The sequence below is a fragment of the Brienomyrus brachyistius genome, chromosome 6, assembly GCF_023856365.1.
Source record: "Brienomyrus brachyistius isolate T26 chromosome 6, BBRACH_0.4, whole genome shotgun sequence".
Lineage (NCBI taxonomy): Eukaryota > Metazoa > Chordata > Actinopteri > Osteoglossiformes > Mormyridae > Brienomyrus > Brienomyrus brachyistius.
Window position 1 is genome coordinate 6,784,471 of NC_064538.1, and position 19,343 is coordinate 6,803,813.

Consider the following 19,343-nt stretch of genomic DNA (forward strand, 5'->3'; position numbering starts at 1 on the left):
CAGCTTTTATTCACTGCAACAATGAAACCATCAGAGAGCACTTAGTAATGAGCATCACTCTCAGAATTATTTAAGCACTGCTCTATAAATGTTACTAAGTGTTAATGTATATGTGATGGAGTAACTCCTTAAATAAACACCATTTAAATGTGATAATCCTTAGCGTCCGTGGCTAAGCTATGTAACAAATTTATGAAGTAACGGTTTTGGGATGCTCTCAAATAAAAGAACTCCTGGAAATTGACAGAGACCTATAATATGGGAGAAGATGCATAGCAGAATAATCACTGGGAATACCTCGATGGATCTAGATGAAAGCCAAGCAAGATTCTGAGGAATAACGAGGTCTGACGGGGATCTAAGCTCTCGAGGCCCCTGAACAAACAGCAGGCGAATTTCACAGGTCCATCATCTCCTGTGGGTGTTAGTGTGTTTAATAAGGAGAACATTAAGCATTGTGACATTAGGTAACAAAAGACTTATCAGAAGAAACAGAACAGATGTACCTTATAAAGTAGCAAGTGAATGCGTGTGTGTGTGTGTGTGTGTGTGTGTATATATATATATATATATATATATATATATATATATATATATATATATATATAATATGAGAGAGAGAGAGCAAGAGCAGCTAATCTGGAGGAGTGGCAGACTCTGGAGATGGGGGGTCTTGAGGGGTGGGCAGGCAGGAGGGTAAAGGTCACGCCCAGCAGCTGCTGGCCTGCGTTTGCTTTTGGCACACTTGCTCACACAGGAGGACCCTTCTGTCTCCTTCTCTCCATGTGGGAGGGCTCTGTGACGCTCCAGGGAGAGCCAGGCCAGTTATCTTCAGCTGGCGGTAATAATTGGCTGCCGGCTGAGTGTTGCTGAGGCATGGTGCTGCTGTCCTGCCCTGGCCGGCGGTGTTCCATCCGGCTCTGCGCTCCGCCCCGCCGGCACAGCCATGCATCTCACCACAAGAATAAATCTTGTGAAACAAAAGAGTAAACAGGAAGCAAAATCATACCGCAGTAATGATACGTGGCGGCTCGCTTCTTAAGTCACGTCACTTATCAGAACAGAATATTTAGCAACATATTTAGTTCTGAACCTTACTGACGCACGGAGTAGGCGGGATTTCTATTAACGGTATCCATTGTGTCGTTGACTGCAGTAATGACCATCCGCCTATCATTACTGCTTGTTATGAGAAATCTTTGCTGACGCTTAAGGCCTGGCTAACACTAGGAAGCTGAATTACTTGTCATAGCAGTGCCTAAATCCTGTAGTGGCCATGATGAAGTAGAGATCCTCATCGCACAACCACGCAGAGTAGGTTCCAGGGAGAGAATAGCACGTAGGTTTCCTCATTCTATCTGTGGGTGAAGATGAAGAGTCAGCCCTGTGGAGGCATTTGTATGGGCTTTATGTGAAGAATGATGAACCCAGGACAGAACTAGCCTCCTTCCTGTAGCACACCGAGGACGGGCTGGGAGTTCCTCTGACATTATACTTGGGCAAGAAAATAATGAATAAAATTATCCTTATTTACTTAAATTATTGAGCTTAAATTGTGTTGGCCCCTGCCTCGTGCCCATTGATTCCATTTTAGGCTCCGGACCCCCCGCGACCCAGTAGGATAAGCGGTTTGGAAAATGGATGGATGGATGGAAATTGTGTTGGCTGTAAAATTTGGCATGTGTGAGTAAAGCTGTTGTGAGTAGTTTGTATGCTAGGGCACCATGTGTGTGATTAGACAGTGTGTAATTTGTTAGTGTGTAAATAATTTGCGAATGGCAGTACAGCTTGTAAGAGCACCGTGTGTTACTAATCTGCGTGGAAGAATATTGTGTTTGAGGGTGTTGTGTGGGTAAGGACTGTGTGTGTGAGATACCTGCCACCAGAGGCAGCCACCAGGGGATATTGGTTGAATGATTTTGTCCGGCTCTTTGGGGGGAGGGGAGGCATTCGGAGAGGGGCTGGGGACGGGGGGGGGAGGGGGGGGTACTTTTGGCTAGGACAGATTTAAAAAATCCCATAAAGAGAAGAACTAAAACAAAAAAAGCTCTGCCTGCAGTTTCAACTCAGACACTTGTGTTATTTAAGTACACAGTGAGTTACCCTATGTCAACAAAGCTCCTTAGAGCCTCGGTAGGTCGGGGCCATTTTGGACTGGCTGAACGCCAACTTAGCCAGTAAGACCCAAGGGAGGATGAGATGTGCACCAGTGCACAAACCTTCATCACTCATGCCCAACAGAACCTGTTGTGATTAGACAGTGGTGTTATATTTGCACAACGTTCCCAAACCATAAAACTGTCTGGTATCACCCCAGCACAGAATGTGTTAAATACTAAATGACGGGCTCATTTACTTTCAGATGTACTTAGCTGTGCGTTACAGAAGGCTTCTGGAAGCTGCCTGGGAGTAACAGTGCTTGAGAGTGTCATTGTTTTAATTATACCAGGTCACAGTCCAATTCTGTTACATTCAGGTCAGTGCACACAAGGTTCTAGACAGCTAAAGACTTTGGAGGAACCACTACCGACATTTACTGCATCTTTTTGAGTGCGCACACACAACTGGTCATCGCTCTGAAAGGTCACAAACTGCTTTTACATGTAAAAAGCTAATAGGGGCAGCGGAGACTGTAGGCCTGCCTTTCCCATAATTTTCCCTACCCCCTGCCCCCCCTGCCGGGCTCTCCTTCAATAGGCACTATGCATTTTACTCCCTCAAGGAGAGAGCAAGGCACCACGGAAATCCCCTTAATTTGCAACGGCATACATTCCAGCGACGGCAGCCAGGTTTACATCACGTCCAGCTTCTGTCAACAGGAAGGTGATGCCTAGTTCCCGTGGTGCAGGATTGGCTATGAGACAGTTGACCTAATATGTTAAAGTCTCAAAACATACATTCACTTTCCTTTGTTGTTTGGCCTGAAGATAAAAGAGTAAAACGGGCCCAGAATAAACACTGTGATCTCGATAAAGAAATCGCAAATAAAGATATAAATAAGTGAACGACCCCGTAAAACTGCGTCTCGCAGGGGTCAGTCGCCTCAGTTGCTGCATATGCACCTTTGTTGCTGATTTGCTTCCTCTTGTTTTTATTTAACAATGAAAGGTTGGTTGCAAACTGAACAACGGCATGGCTCACTGGAGACTGACTGCCACTAAATGAATGCTAATAAGCAAACTATCGTTTCACATGTTTTTTTCCACACAATAATGCATAGAATACATGCAAGATAAAGATGTAAAAAGTAGAAGTTATAACAAAAAGCATTTTTTCTCTGACGTTTCCAGTGAAATACCCCTCCGTAAATGTTGTGTTAGAAGTACGAAGATCTGTGGGAGTCTGTAGAGACCTCAGTTGCTAGCATCCATCTGTTCATCTTCTGGAATTAGATGAAGAGAGTTTTAGCAACATCAGGAGACAGTCCAGCTACCACCAGTGAGAGGACACAAGATGAACAACTTTCACAGCACACCTAGGCCTGTGTGTGCAAGCAGCGACCGCCGCTGTAATTAAGCTGTAAAATCTATCAGTGTAATGAAGTACAAAAGTGGGATATGGATAAAAATTAGAGAGGATGATACCTTTATGATGACAATCGCTAAGCTCTTCAGAAGGACAGCAGCAGGTAGAAAAGTGGTTAAGGACACTTTTAAAAGTGTTTTTTTTTTGTGTTAATCACCACTGTACTCCTGATGAAGAATAGAATAGAATGGTGATATGTTATTGACCTCTGGGGGGAGATTCCCTTCAGTGCTTGGCCCCCACCTTGCTCTCCATAAAGCTTGGGGGTTATGGCGATGGGGCAACCACCTTGCAGTGCCCAGAGAGCTGGGGGTTAAGGGCCACACTTAAGGGCCCACAGACATGGAGTTATTTTGCTGCAGTGGGGCTCAAACCAGCAACCTTTAGAGCATGAGCCACACAGCACCCCCATTTCAGGGTACTTACCTCAAACACTTACCTTGGAACTCTCAATTAAAATAATTAGGTGCATCACAGTGTAAAAACACTTAACTGAAGTGAAAGGGTGAGAAAACAAAACAATAAAAATAATTGTGACCGTGTCTATTACCCATGGTGATACTGTGGTTTATTCCGGCTGCAGAACAGAAAAGAGAGGCATTCTGCCTAATGCTAAACAGCGGGAATCCGCGGACAGCTGATATGAATAAAATGTAGGGAGGAACATATTAAGCGAGCCCCATGGTCACTGACACGAATCCTGCATGCGGCACGCGTGCCTTTAAGAAACCCTGTACTCCCTGTACTAGGTGCTGAGGGCCATGCAGAAAAGCAGGACTGGAATCACCGATAAAAGGCGTCCGGCATCCAAAGATAGCACGTAATCAGACACACCCACCTGAGCGCCCCCACGAGTAAGCTCTCTGGGGTCCAGAGTCTTGCTGCAGCTCCTGAGAATAACAGGCAGACACATGGAAGGAGCCACGTCGCATGCTTACCATGCTGTCTATCGCATGGTTAAGTAATGCAAGGACATGCGTCAGCCATGCAGATACTCTCAAGAAAGGCACCACCCACCTGTTAGTCGCAGACACAGAGCAGCTGACCAAAGATCAATAGGAACAGGGTCTGGGGTGGCACGGGTGCGAGCCAAGCCGAGCTAACACACATCACATTCCCTTATTTACAAATGCATTTTATTTATTCATATTTATCCTGTATGGCTTTGTTGTACACAGATAACATGGTACTGAAATGTTTAACTGTCAGGAAGCTGCAGTGATAAGACGAAAACCGACAGATAAACTGCCGATACACTGAACACCGTGTTCCACCAGCAAGGCCTGATCACATTTCTCTGGACAAACATTTCAAATAAATACAAACTATCTAGAGAGTCTGTAACTTACCCTTTAAATAATTGAAACATAAATACTGTAATTTCTTTAGCTGCAGCGATTTAACGTGTAAATGTCCTTTTAAAAAGAAAATATGATCATCTCTAGATGAACAGTTACGTGAAACACAAGGTATGAGTGTCAACTACCGCAATAATTTTTTCCTCGCCCTCACCTACCGATCCAGCTATTAAAATTTGCATACTGAATCTATCGATTATCTACTATTAATTTACTAAGAAACGGGGAAAGTGAGCATTAAATTGACATGTGAGAACTGAACATTGGTGTTCAAAAAAGATAAGTTCATTGGTGTAGACAAAAAAATGGCCAGAAAATATTCACAGTTGAACAAACGTTGATACAGACGTTTTTAAGGCCTCGTTAAAAAGTGGGAATCTAAGGTCTCTGTCCATGCTTCGCGTGGGAGACGTTTGAGCCATCCCTCGCTCCAGCGGGAAGGGAAGTGTGGAAACAAGGCCAATATCCGCGGAACTCCTCTTGATAAGCAGAGCAGCACTCTACCCTCTCCGGCTCCGCCTCCACCTCCCAGTTCTGCCATTCACTGGTCATGCCCCAAATTGGTCTTACGTGACGTTAACATGTCAGAGCTCACCCCAATGCTGCTTTTGACAGCTCACACGAATGAGGTCTCCATCAGTTAAAATACAATAATTACTATAAAATTACAATAGGAAGGACAATGACAGTAGTACTAATAAATGATGGCAACGCTGCCAGGTAGTTAAAAAGACCTTGGAGTGCATTATCAAGAAGCCCTTTGATGCTAGCAGTCCATCGTCTCAGTAACGGGGTCTGGTCCTGCTGTTGTAGTGCAATGGCTGTCGTGCTGCTCCCCCGACCTCCCCCTCCCACGCCTATCTTTCATTGCATGCGGTCCAGCTGCAGCTGCTGGGGGGTGTACTGAACGAAGGCGGTGGCCAGCGGGGCAGCCGAAACCAGGGGCTGCTGGACGGAGCCCGGAGCAGGAGCAGGGGGGGCTGGGCTCGGGACGTAGCCATAGCTGAGAAAGCCTGGGGAAGCGGCATAGGGGTACTGCTCAAATGCAGTTGAGGCATACTGAGCGTAGGGGGCGCTGTAGTCCATGTAGGGTGAATTGATGGAGGACATCTGTGAGGGAACTATGAGGCTGGGCTGTACGATGGCCTGCGGATAAAGGTACTGCTGAAGGAGTCTAGAGAAAGAGAGAGAGAAGAAGAGAAAGAGAGGGAAGAAGATGGGACATGAGCCAAAATGGGTATGCTAATGTATTTACACAGAGCAAATATGCATCTCAAAGCCACAGCGAATGCAGCTATTATGGAGAGGAAGCTAATCTATAAAGCACTGGAGCAGTACAAAAGAACTGAAGTACTATTCAAGCATATCATCTCTTGTGGGGTCAAGGCAGGGCATAATGTTTAGTCCTGGTTGAAATCTGGCTAGCTCTTTGTGCCACCGGCCTGTGAGAGTAGGGTGAAAATGTTTCATACATTAAATATTTCCCTGACATACATTTTACAAATTGCTAATGGCATGCAGCTAGATTTTTGACACATTGTAATAATACATTTTCACCAAAGTCACTACTAAGAAGAATGGACTCAGGCCAAAAGTAGTCAGAATTAAATACACATCCATCCATCCATCCATTTTCCAAACCGCTTATCCTACTGGGTCGCGGGTAAATACACATAAAAACAGAAAAATAATAGAACACAGATAATGCAACACAAATGATGATCCATCCATCCATCCATCCATTTTCCAACCCGCTTATCCTTCTGGGACGTGGGGTGTCCGGAGCCTATCCCGGAAGCTACGGGCATGAGGAGGGAAATAATCCAAGACGGGGGGCCAGCCCATCGCAGGGCACACTCACACACCATTCACACACACATTCACACCATAAATGATGTTTACAGTCGTAAAGTGCACTTCCTCAAACTAGACTTTGAGGTCCTTTTCCTGCCAGGTCAGCACAGTCAATCATGCACAGTCAGTGCAGTGTCCAACTCTCAAATACAGTAAGTATCATAAAGTGAACACTGAAGGCTTCAGCACATTTTTCAATAAAAGTCTTAGCAAATATTAACTGCAGGCTTCATGGTTCTCGCAGTGCCACCTCATACGGCAGAAAGATGGGCGATGAACAGAGCGTCTTTGCTCACAAACATGCTTAGAAACATGCACATTGTACATGGGGATTTGCGAGCACAAGCAGAAGCCTAAATAGTTCCGCCTCCCAGCTGTTTTGGGAAGGGCAGTGAAACGAGGAACACCAAATTTCTTCTTCTTGCCAGACAGATGACAACACAGCAGCAGATTAAAGGAACAGCGACATATTAAAATGTTATTCGGTACGTTGGACTTATAGATAAGTCATTAATTTAACAGAATGTTTACATGTTACTTCTCTGAAGTAACTTAGCTGAAAAGCTCCTGGCCTCCAATGATCCCTTTATAACAGCCCAATTGACAAACTACTGCCTGCCACTTTAAGACCTTGACATCACCATCGCCAGCTGTCACATGGTGCTTCAGTGGGCCTCCAGCACCATGAGCCAGTGACGTCACTGAATAAATTCTCACACACTCTAATGACAAGGGTGAGAAATATAGACCCGAATCCACCCCAGACCAAGTACCAAACAATAATCACATACCGCAAACTGGAGTCACGCTATTAATAGGGGGGAAATTGCCCTTGGGTGTAAAATTAATTTTCACCATCGTGTCAGAAGAACGCACATACTGACATGTGGAGGAAAGTCATTGCAGGTCAAACCCAGCCCCCACCCCCCCCGCTGTGCCTGAGAGAGCAGTAGCCCAAAACACACAGCCGCCCACCGAGCAGACGCTCATGGTTCCTGACGGGACCTCGCTGACGAGCAGGGGGAAGGCCTCCACCCAGGCTGCAGTGAGATCTCAGGGCTGTGAGACTAAATGCTGAGCCTATCAGGCAGCATGTAGGGGTGAGATCTGCACTGAGTGTAAAAAAAAAAGCCAAACCGTGGGGAAAAAAATATCCACTGCAGGCATAAAAAACTGCAAAAGCCATTTGCACAAGATAGCGGCTGCCAACTCGAGGGCCAAGGCTCGGCTGTCACTAGGTGCTTGAGAGATAGAAAGTGATGATATGGGCCCCGTTTCAAAATGAACACTGGGGGGGGTGTGACCAGGCCATGCTCACACCACCAACAGCCAGGCGCCCCCCTAATAGCAACCTTACTACAAAGACCACGGCCTCTCAAGCAAGCAGCACCTAAAAATGGTCACATTCAGAGAAACGACTCATAGCCCCATGTTCCACCAACAGGCGGAAAGAGATACTCTGTGTCGACAGAAGTGACAGGCAGCTGAGTCCCTAAGCTAGCAGGCGCAGCGGCAGCAAATGGGACACATCAAGGGGGACAGACTGAAGTCATAATGAGAACCGTGTTCCACTACGGATCCATCCAGATGTCTATCCAGTACAGGGTCACAGAGACGCGCACACACACGTGCGCAGATGTACACACACTCACCAAGGACAATTTAGAGGCACACAGTGCACAAACAGTGAAAGTGAACACATTAAGAGATGCAGTGGGGTGGTGTGCAGGTCAGCAGGTTAGGACGCTGCCATCGGATGGTCATCGGTTCAAACCCCAGGGTCAGCAGACTGATTTCACTGTTAGGCCCTTGGAGGAGACGCTTAACCCCGTAATCACTCCAAAGACTGTCTGACCTGCTTCCTCAAAAAAAAAAAAAAAAAAAGATTTGCAGCTTTAGATAAAAGTGCCTGCTAAATGACCCCCCTCCCCCCATTCTTTAAGCACCAATGGCAGCGCAGGGAGAATGAGAGAGCCAAGAGAGACTACACCTGCCCTGATGGACCTCCGAAGTGACACTCTGACATCATCAGGGGCATATTCTTGTTCATTGGTAGGAGGCCGGTACCACCTGGTGGAGTATGTCTGGCTCTAGCAGCAGAATCACACAATCAGGCTCATCCCAGACAAAGTCGATGAGCAGAGACTGGAGTGTTTGCATACAGCATTAACTGCGAGTCCCATTTTGCAAGATCTTCTCTAGAGGGAAACCTATTTTTAAATAGGGATGTGTAAAAACTTGTATTGTAGTGCTTCTGGCTCGCGTCACGAAACGGCAGCATTCTCATTCCTGCCTCTGCCGGCCTTGGCAGCAGCTTGCAGTCTGTACATCTGTGTCAGGGCATCAGGGGGGTCGGCTACCAAAGCCTCTCTGCGTCCCTCAGAGTACAGAATGGACCGGCTCTGTCAGCAAGGACCCTCAGTCACTGCACTAATGCAACAGCCACGTCTCCAAAACCCGAGACAGTCACTCAATCTTCTGCAATGAATGCGAACTTCTCCAACAGTGCGCCTGACCTGACTCTGGCCAGGGAGTCAGACTTTGAAAAGCGAAGCTGCCGCTACGGTTCTTAACTGGTAAGTGTCCCCAATGCCGCGGCCCCCCTCCCCAGCGACACTCTTCTGCTTGCCAAGCCGGTCGCTATCTTCACACTGCAGACCTGCGTCAGGCAGGGCGACAGGGGTGGGTCGCTGCTTGGAGGCGCAGTGCCGGTCCTGTTGCTGACGGGCAGGCCGGTGGCGGCCCGTCGGGTCAGAGGGACGACGTGGGGCTGAGCTACAATCCCCCTCAGCCCACTTCCACTCTACTTCTCTACCCCTGCACTGCAGCCATAGCAGAATGATGCAAATGATTTCCCCACTCAGGACTTCCAGTCCTCACAGGCATGCAGGCCACTCCCACGGCTCAGAGGTAAGCCGCTTTTGCGATATGGGAAGGACATTTTCACTCACTGCTCAGTATCATATTTGCCACACTTTCCTTTAATATAATTCTGCCATTAGCGAAGAAAGGCCTGCATTATCTGACAAGACACTGCACAAAGCATTTTGTTAATATGACACAGAGACAAAGGGATACTATGCAGATCCCATCCATACGGGCCTGTTTAACAAAACATAATATTCAGCCCATTCCTATCTAGTTTATCTAAAATAAAGAGTATTCAGACATCAATACCATGAAAATGTGCATGAAGCCATCGCACAGAATGACGAGTACAAAAGCTTGCCAGCAATACCAAAGAAGTTAAGCCAGGAGACCTGCATGAGGAAAGACCCATTGGATTCAAATGAGTCACCCTCCTCTAAACTGGGAGTGAATGCAAACATGTGGCCAAGGTTAAGCCTGAACTGAGGCATGTCTGCAAAGCCAGAGGTACGAGACACCATATCTAATCAGAGGAGAAAGGAATGCATAATTCTGAGTATAATGCACGAAACAATGAATAATTTTAATTCATGTAATTCACAATTACATCCCTCAAATGCAAGCATCTTGCTTCACAAACAGTACTCGATCAACAAATTATAGCTAAAGTACTTGCAGAAAATCTAGCTCTTGTGACTCAAACATTAAAAAAATCAAGAAAAAAGAACTATGGGAAAGAGGGGAAGTTGGCTGCCCCCCTCGAATGGGGACGAAACCCCCCAGATTTCTCCCAGCTGAATAAATAACTGCAGGTAGGGCAAGAAAAGCCCACCCCTGACGATGGACTCATTCCACCGGACAGTAGCGACCAATCAGATTCTCCCTAGCCCTGTGGGAGGGGACTTGCCATTTTTTAATCAATCGTTAACAGCGAAGAAAATGAAAATGTAATATAGCCGGCGGGCAGAAACAAGCCCTTCATCCCTCACTGGATCTGCAGACTGCACAGCCTAAAAATAGGAAATAATACGATGGCCCCCCAAGAGAATTGTCAGCAGTGTCTCAAACATAACTAATTTTAAAGGCTGCTTGAGTTCAGTACTTAATATACTTCTCCTCAAACCTGGCATCAAGCGTCAACAGAGTGACTGATTTCTGGGTCATTCAGAAGTTTGTAAGCATATTAAATTATGAAAATGGATCATTTGACTTCTGATTGCAAAGGACCCATCACAGGCAAGGTACAAACTTTGAGATCAAAAACTAAACAGCTGTGTTGGTATAAGAACACTGTCTGCAAATTAGGACTCAACTTTGGAAATCACCAGACATTAAGGGTCCACAAAATTATCGCCACTGGGGGTAAAACCTGCCAATAAAAATGAAAACGCTCATTGGCCTAAACATACAAATTCTCCACCTTTTCTACACTGAACGACTCTCATTGTACTGGAGGTCTTGTGTGGTCATGACCAATAACAATGAGGAAATGAATCTTAAAAGAAAAAGGGAGAAAAAAGACAATTGGCTACACCTATATCCCTACCACAAAAACAAGCACCACAAGAGTGGAAACCAAAACGCATCCACAACTTACCACTATCCGTAAGGGTTGGGTGGGGGTGTATTAACACAACCAACAGTGAAAACAAAATACACATTAAGCATCCAAAATAATATATTAATAATGTAACATAAAGGGGTTATATTGACCCACTGCAAATGGAAATATTGTACTATTGTACAAATTACTACACAACCAAAAGTGGTTTCTGTATGTGTGAACACAGATGCTTCTGTTGGGTGGGACAGACAATATACGGGTTGATAGCTTTCATTACGGTGGGTTTTTTAATGTGAATGTCATTTTAGGAGTTTAATCGTATTTGTGTTTCTGCCATTTGAATTTGAGAAAGTGACATAATCATTAGTCAGTAAAGCAGTTTAAAAGTACCGGTCCCAGTCAATTTTTTAACCATATAGAAATATATGAGCCGATACTATCAGTTATCAGAACTTTTAGCTCCTTTAAATCTGAATCAAATCAGAGATTTTGCATCAGTTAGTTCCTACAGCAGATCTATGGAAATGGGCAGAGGTTCCTGCCCACACCACTACATAAAGGCCATGATAAAGACCCACACCCAGCTAGAACTAGATCAATTTACGCAAGACCACTAGACTCCTGGATCTTAATCCAAGAAGCTCGGACCCCCTGCACATAACTAGCTGTTTGAGAATATGACTGAGAATAAACATTTCCAGCAGCTGCTCAACAGGGTGAGATAAAGGAAATTAAAACACTTTAGTATGTCTCATTTGTTATTTGAGAGAAAGGAGATGTTGAATACTTCAGAAAAAAGTTGTCTGGTACCATCCAGTGTCATGCCTCTGAACTTAGGAGTGGCATTTTAATACTCAACACTTGGCTATCATAAGATGACTGCTTCCAGACCGTATTCTGCTTACCAATAGCAGTAACTAGAAGAGACCAACACAGATTTAATCACAATTCTAATTAAGCCCCCCATGAAATCATCTGAGTGTATAGCCCTTACTCACCCATGCTGCCTCTGGATCAGCGTGGGGTGAATCTGTTGTACTCCAAAGGAGAGGCCTGCAGAAACAGAACAGGACTCAGAGGAGATGGACTACTAGAGGACTGACACAACAAATGTTACCCCGGGTGGAGCGATAGTACATAACAGGACATAGTGTACTGGAGAGAGAGAAAGAGAGAGAGAAAGAAAGAGAGAGAGAGAGAGAGAGAGAGAGAGAGAGAGAGAGAGACCAGGGTCCGAGGAGAGGTGACATATAGCACGCAGAAGTTTACTTAGGGACATACCAAAAATGGGTGCTCCATTTAACTAGGAATTCACAAAAAACACCCATGTTAAAGGCTGTTAATAAACTACCATTAAACTCACCATTAAACCTTTACAAATGTGTTTTGCATTTTGAATACAACCTTTCTTCATTTTAATACAGTACACCTCACCTAACAGACATCACAGTCTAGCCTAACCTACCTTAAACATCTTTACATCATTACAGTTGGGCAATATCATCAACACATAGCCTATTTTAAAATAAAGTGTTGAACATAACTTATTGAATAATGTACTGACAGTGAAAAACATTTGCCCATTGTAAAGTCAAAATATCGTAACACAGACCACTGTAAGCTGGGGAGCGTCTTTTTTCAAGATATGTACATTTATGGTATGTCAGCATGGTTAAGGCTTAAGAACTTGTAATAACTGTCCATAGATTCTATTTGTTCTCACTGTAACAGAGAATAAACCTGAGCTTGAGACAGTACACTACACATGAGTCAGTCAGTCTCTGAATCTCTGCTTAAACCACTACTTCACTCACCCACACAAGACTGGGGTACTGGGAAATAGAAAGATTGACACAGCAATGAGAGAACTGCTTGTGGGAATTTTACTTACAGAAAAATGTGCAGAAGGGACAATTATTGGTTCAAAGAGATAACCAATGAGATTGGTGGGCCCAAGACATCTCATTGGTTGGTCCTGCCTCCCCTAATTGCTTGGACCCACCTCCTCTACAATTTAATTGGTTATTGCTCTGAACCAATCATTTATCCTTCTGTCCTATGAACATTTTTGTGCAAGTAAAACTCCCATGAGCCAGAGAACCAAGGCAATTAGTGATATTGAACTAGCAGGGCCATATTACCTGTAGAAATGAGGCACTTTGGTTTATAGGCTTCCTTGGCCTCTTACTACACAGTTAAGTACTCATGAAGACACTGAACCGCTTGCCTCTTTTCTTACCCTGTACTGCTTTGCACCTCAGGGTGTTCTGATATTGCTCCCCAATTCTACCTTTTGCTTCTTGCAGACCAACTGATCAAAATACTTCAAGTATGCATTTCCACCCCATACTTTTCTCCATTTCCTAGTGGCCCATTGGTAATCGCACAGACTTTGTTAATGTATGTCTGCCTGTTGTCGTTACACCAGGCAGACAAAACTTCACCCAGAGCAAGTATCTCAGCTGGGCGTTTTATTTCAGTGCATTTTACGGAAAGTCTCATGGCCCTGGGCTGTTCAGACTAGGGAGTGACCGGCGGTTTCACAGAAGAGAAGTTCAGTTCCGCCATCACTACATGACACAGCACAGTCTTCATGCCACACACCCACTGCAACAGTGTGAAAGCTCTAAAAGCCTTCATAAGCACAGCAAGACCCAGGCACTAAAAACTCTGCTATATATAAACTGCCATTCTGCAATCTCTGTTGGGGATCTATACCCCATATTTACAATATTATATGTTGCACAGAGGGTAAAAAATTCTTTATGTTTCAGGCAGAAAAGATTTCACAGCAACACTACAAATGTATTTCACGCTGCCAGGGCCAGGGCAAATAAAAAAACAGAGATGCAAATGTAGGGCAATGGTAAATGCTTCATGAATCTGTCCCACATTGATCTGGCCAGTACTCAGAGAATGTGAAGAAAAGAGGGTCACCACAGCACACATTCTAACGTTCGTGCATCATTCACAGATACATTCACACTCAAATGCATGCGTGTGCCAATCTACTAATGTATATGTTTTATATTCCTATTCAGTTCATATTCATAGACTCGATTCAATGACGTCAATATATACGTTTAATACACACATATACACGTACAAGAAAAGTGGAAGATGGAATAAGTGTGAATGCGGTACATGGTCTCACCTCTTGCTTGCTCACCTGCCTGCAGACCGCGAGGTTTGGCGCCCAGATATGCCAGGTTGACATTAGCTTTCCTGCCGTCAATGATGGGGTTCGGGTCTTTGCAAGCCCTCTCTGCAGCCCCCCTATCTGTCATGGTCACCTGAGGCAAGAAGCAGCAGGCAGGCTACTTTAACACTGAGAGATGCGGACACTTTCAGGCACACGTGGCGTCTTCAATCCGTACTACAGAACATGAAACATGGCACGCGCCCAAACACTCCATCCAGATTTCAGAAGTGTTCAGACCTTTATATTCAACTGTAAACCCGAAAATGTTGAATGACAGCAAGCAGATTCATTAATGTTCTGGATCTTCTCTAAAAGTGCATTAACTGAGATTAGGCAACCAATGCACGCCGCTGCAGAGGAACAGAGAACAGAAATTCTGCACATCATCATTAAGGAATAGCAGTGTGTATATTTTTGGGGGTGTTTTGTGGTTTAATATACGCTCTTCGAACAAACAAAACAACCTTCCTAAGGGCAGTATGTGGCCCTGTTCTTCACAGCTGTTCAAGGAATGACCTGGATAACTGCATACCCTACAACTAATATATATATATATATACACACACACACACACACACACACACACACACACACACACACACACACATGAGCTGGAGGTGGTGAAGGTATAAAGCCAGGCAAACCTCCCCCTTTCTGACTGAAACCCCTTGTAAAGTTGGAGGAATAATGTCACTTCATAATAGTGCGTGAAGAACCACATCGGGCTGAGAAATGTGCACACAACAGTTACTACATTAATCATAGCAGCTGCAATGGGGGTAACTCGTAAATGAAACCAAGATTAGCGGTGCACAATTCAGGAAAAAAAAATCTGCCAAGGAATCTGTATTGTTATTATATATTATATAAATTATGTCATGCAGAGTCAGAAAATTAAGTGAATCTGAAAAGCAAATAAAATCTCATTGTCATTGTATTCTTCTAGGTGGTAACACCAGAACAGATTAGCAAAACTATTTAAAATTAAAAAAAATATATCGAAACAAAACCTGGAAAAACTGTTCTCCATTAAAATCCCTAAACCAAAATAAAGGGAAGCAATGAAGCTGTACGCAGGCTCAGAGGGTCACAAAGACAGACAAAAGAATAAAAAGTAAATATATATATATATATATATATATATATATATATATATATATATATATATATATATATAATTAAAAAGAAAAACCTTTTAAATGCGATTCACTTCCAGAGATAATGCAAGCAGTCCCAAATGCAGCTGAACAAACAAGACGTGCAATACAGGCCTATTCTACTGCAATATCATTAGTACGTAAACCGTCTATATCTGTAGGTTACCGAGATCGATTAATCCCAACCGTAAAACAGAATAACAGCAGGCCTAACAAACAGTTGATGTCTTAATAATTCTTGATAAGATCAATTCGATGTCTCTGTAGTTAAGCGAAGTCACAAACCGGAATCTGCCATTAGTTTTCCTAAACTGGAGTGAAACCCAATTCATCCTTCGCCCGAAGGATTCCTGGGAGCACAAGGAACTTATATCTGAAATCAAATATCCTGAACATTTGGGGAAGGAAAAAAACAGAGGGATAGAAGTTCATTGTACAACTGAAAAAAAAGTAAAAGCGAAACCTGTGTTACTGTTAATCCAGTTGGGCGTGTTCTGTAGCCGACCCTTTGCTACCAAGGAATCGAGAAACAGTGAAGGTTCGGGGAAGAATAACTTGTCATAGTTCTGACAGATGGTCTTATGCATCAGAATGAGGAAATCGAGAAATAATAACTGGCATGAAAAAATCTATTACGCCTACTACTGTTTTCATAAATAGGCTTAATATGTATATACATATTGACCGAGAAAAACATGCTATACATATAGTTTAAAATAAACTATAAACACATGCAGTAGACGTTTTTAGTGAACAACGTGTGTTTGTAAGCAGGCTACGCTTATGCAAGAAAACACAACTACTCGAAACACAATAATAAGCAAAAGTGAAGAAAGTATTAGTAGCACCCGAGTGCACTACAGTTCAGGTTCCTGAGTAAATCGAAATCGAGCTGTGCATATAGCTTACTCATATGAGTATCAAGGCTTTAAAACTGTTCCGAACTGTCACGAAATGAATTGAAAATGCATAATGCGACGTAATGAGGACAATTTTATTATCTTACAGGACAGGCTACTTACGAATCCATATCCTCTGGATTTACCGGTCTGTCTGTCCGTTATCACAACAGCTTCTTCGATGTCTCCGAATGCTTCAAAATATTTTCTTAGAGAGGCATCATTGGTGTGGTACGGCAAACCACCAACGAAAATCTTTGTAAAAGTAGTGTCTTTCGAAATTGTGGGATGCATGCCTTCCAGCGCTCCTTTAACAAACTGATGTAAAAGCATTGATTAGCTAAAATGGATGTTACAATAACAATCAGATAACAATGTTGACAAGCTGCATGAGCTCCTAGCGGACGCTGGCAACGTGGTCCGGCCAACAACGGTAGTCTGCCTACAAAACACTAAATAGACCTACTAAAATGCAAGTTTACATAACGGAAATCATTTAGAGAAAATTAATACTTGTACGTTTTCCCTTTAAATAAATGACCTCATGCAATGTTTAGGTTTCTGTCCTTTAGGGTAAAATAAAACTAAAACAAGCCGCCCTTCCTTAGCAGGTGGCTTTTGTCACTGTTTAAAACCGCCCGGAAAGGATTTTATACTGTACGCGCTTATACACACCTCTTTGATTTTTTTGTCCGAGGCCGCTGCTGATTGGCTGCTCACCTGGCGAAGTCCCCGCCCCTTGTCGTTTTTATTATGACGCAACCCAACCCACCCACCCTTGTCCAACACCCAAGTTGTTCGCTTTACACCTGCTTTTGTCTTCAACAATAAGTAAGGCACTATAGTACTCCGAATATTAATATTAAGCCGTGCATAATACATAATATAATAAATAAATAATAAATAGATTAAAATAACCAAAGTGCAATTTGACCATATTTAAAATGCTAAACTTCCCGTTAGAACCCGTATGAAATTCCCCTATATTAACGATTTTAAAGAAACGCCTCAATATTGCATTAGGTTGACGAAATTGTTAAACTGCCTAAATGAGGACATACTTTGACGACACAGTAACCTACTATTTATACACGTTATCGATATTAAAAGTAGAAGCAGGCAGCTAGGAGACAAAAACTAGAATTAATCTAGATATAACACCGCAAACACTATTAGCAGTTCATCTATGCTCAGTGTCCCGTTCTTTTGATGCCTTGACATTCAGGCCAGCTTGGATGACAGCGTTAGATTTAAGAAAAATGCCTCTATGTCGAAAATTTGCCATACACGTAGCACAAGTGTCTTGCTCAAATTAGCTTTGTGCTGGCTCCTGCCTAGCTGGATATCACTCTGAAAATTGAGGACACTTGCGAAATATCCAATTCTCATTGGCGGTACAGTCACAGTGTGGTAAATAGTCCAATAACCTCGGTAAGGGTACGTGAAACTGTCACGTTCAGTCTGTCTGCCCGATGTTATCACAAGGGACTTCTCACCTCTGTCTTCGCTCTTTTTACTTTGTCCTTTGTTCCTCCTTCATTGATACTTACTTGATAAGTACTTAATTCCTTTGCTCTTGTCCGCCTTAAAGACACATGAATAGCCGTCGCTTTGATCCTGCCACTTAGAGTTCGCCACTGATTTTTTTTTTCTCATAGATTTCACCGCCAGCAAAACTTATTAGTTATGTTTATTTATGTGTAGGTTTAACAGTGAAAGGACTCCCTCTAGCGCACATCTGCTTTGAACTATAGCTCGTTTTTCGGTACTACAGTACTCCGCTAATAAAACGGTCATCCTGGAGTAAATTTATATGTACGAGGCGCACTACAGCTGCACTTCATGTGAATGTATACAGGTCTATTGAATATTTATTATTAATTAATGTATTTTATACTTTTAGTTGTGCTGGATGTCTGAACGAGTACGTTGTGTTTAATTGTCTCTAGCATTGTACCACATTCTACTTCTTTTGTTGCAACATGCAACTTTTCCATCCATTTCTGTGCAGCTCATAGAGCCAAACTCCCGAAAAGCCACAGGGCATTGTAGCAACTCTGTGTTTCCAGCATCAATACTCACACACACACACACACACACACACACACACACACACACACACACACACACACACACACACACACACACGCAGAGAGAGAGAGAGATTTGTAATTATATTTTTGTTGGAAGTCTCCAATCATATCTATGGGGAAAACTCTGATCCCACATATGATGACCTTAACCCCTACCCAGCCCAAACCCTAGTCATAAGTAACCAAACAAAATACAAGACTTTGACATTTTTAGTTTTCTGATTGCATTCACAAATTATTGTAAAATTGAGTTTTCCCTTGTGGGAATTGGAAAATTGCAATACATATATAGGACCACACACACACACACAATTTCAATTACAAAAATAATAAATGTATGGTTCACTGCCACTTATAAGAAAGACTGTACTGGACATGTGAGTATTCTGCCCGAGGATTGTGAGCTTCTGATGACAACCGCAGGGGGCTGAGCCAATACGCTACACATCCATGGGTCGACAGAGACACAGGGTAAGGGCCGAGTCTCACCCTGGGCCAGCCACCTTTGTGATCATGGCAGGCAATCTCCCCTGCCAGCTAAGCATCTGTAGGAAACAGTGAAACACTCCTGTTGTTGCTAAATGAGAGGTGGCGGTTGCTGTCAGGTCTTTCGCTTGCTTCAGTTATCTTGGTTCCAAAAAAAAAAAAAAAGTGATTCGCCACAAACAATTATAGCTAAACCAAGTGAATGACCTGTATAAGAATAAAATATGGAGAGCTTTCTGTTTTATTTACTTTTTACTGTTGAGGGGGTGTATACACCTTGTGATATGGTTTCTCCATATCTGTTCCGTCTATGGCACTTGAAATTAAAGTTGTCCTT

The 19,343-nt window shown here is 43.4% G+C and overlaps 2 protein-coding genes across 2 annotated transcripts in view; both read right to left on the reverse strand.

The window, feature by feature from the left end:
* The window catches only part of ttll3 (tubulin tyrosine ligase-like family, member 3), a 27,582-nt gene extending 15,392 nt beyond the window's left edge, over positions 1-12,190 (reverse strand). The window contains exons 1-7 of the mRNA XM_049018495.1: positions 12,168-12,190; positions 5,944-6,057; positions 4,364-4,415; positions 2,357-4,017; positions 2,104-2,244; positions 1,244-1,358; positions 754-970 (exon numbers count right to left, since the gene is read on the reverse strand). Coding sequence (XP_048874452.1) covers positions 754-914 — 161 coding nt within the window. The 5' untranslated portion in view covers positions 915-970; positions 1,244-1,358; positions 2,104-2,244; ... (2 more) ...; positions 5,944-6,057; positions 12,168-12,190. The remainder of the gene's footprint in view (positions 1-753; positions 971-1,243; positions 1,359-2,103; positions 2,245-2,356; positions 4,018-4,363; positions 4,416-5,943; positions 6,058-12,167) is intronic.
* LOC125745548 (RNA-binding protein 38-like) lies at positions 4,645-17,060 on the reverse strand. Its single transcript, XM_049018531.1, has 4 exons — positions 16,551-17,060; positions 14,339-14,462; positions 12,168-12,222; positions 4,645-6,057 (listed from the first exon to the last, which is right to left on the reverse strand). The coding sequence occupies exons 1-4, from the start codon at positions 16,758-16,760 to the stop codon at positions 5,748-5,750; spliced, it is 699 nt and encodes a 232-aa protein (XP_048874488.1). The 5' UTR covers positions 16,761-17,060; the 3' UTR covers positions 4,645-5,747.
* Positions 17,061-19,343: the final 2,283 nt, after the last annotated feature.

What these genes read in the sequence shown, in the direction of transcription:
- LOC125745548 (XM_049018531.1), bottom strand. Translation starts at nt 16,760, where the DNA reads ATGCTTTTACATCAGTTTGTTAAAGGAGCGCTGGAAGGCATGCATCCC. An exon ending in ACCTCGCGGTCTGCAGGCAG is followed by an intron (nt 12,223 to 14,338) that starts GTGAGCAAGCAA and finishes CTGTTTCTGCAG; the next exon opens with GCCTCTCCTTTGGAGTACAA. An exon ending in CTGATCCAGAGGCAGCATGG is followed by an intron (nt 6,058 to 12,167) that starts GTGAGTAAGGGC and finishes CTCTTTCTCTAG; the next exon opens with ACTCCTTCAGCAGTACCTTT.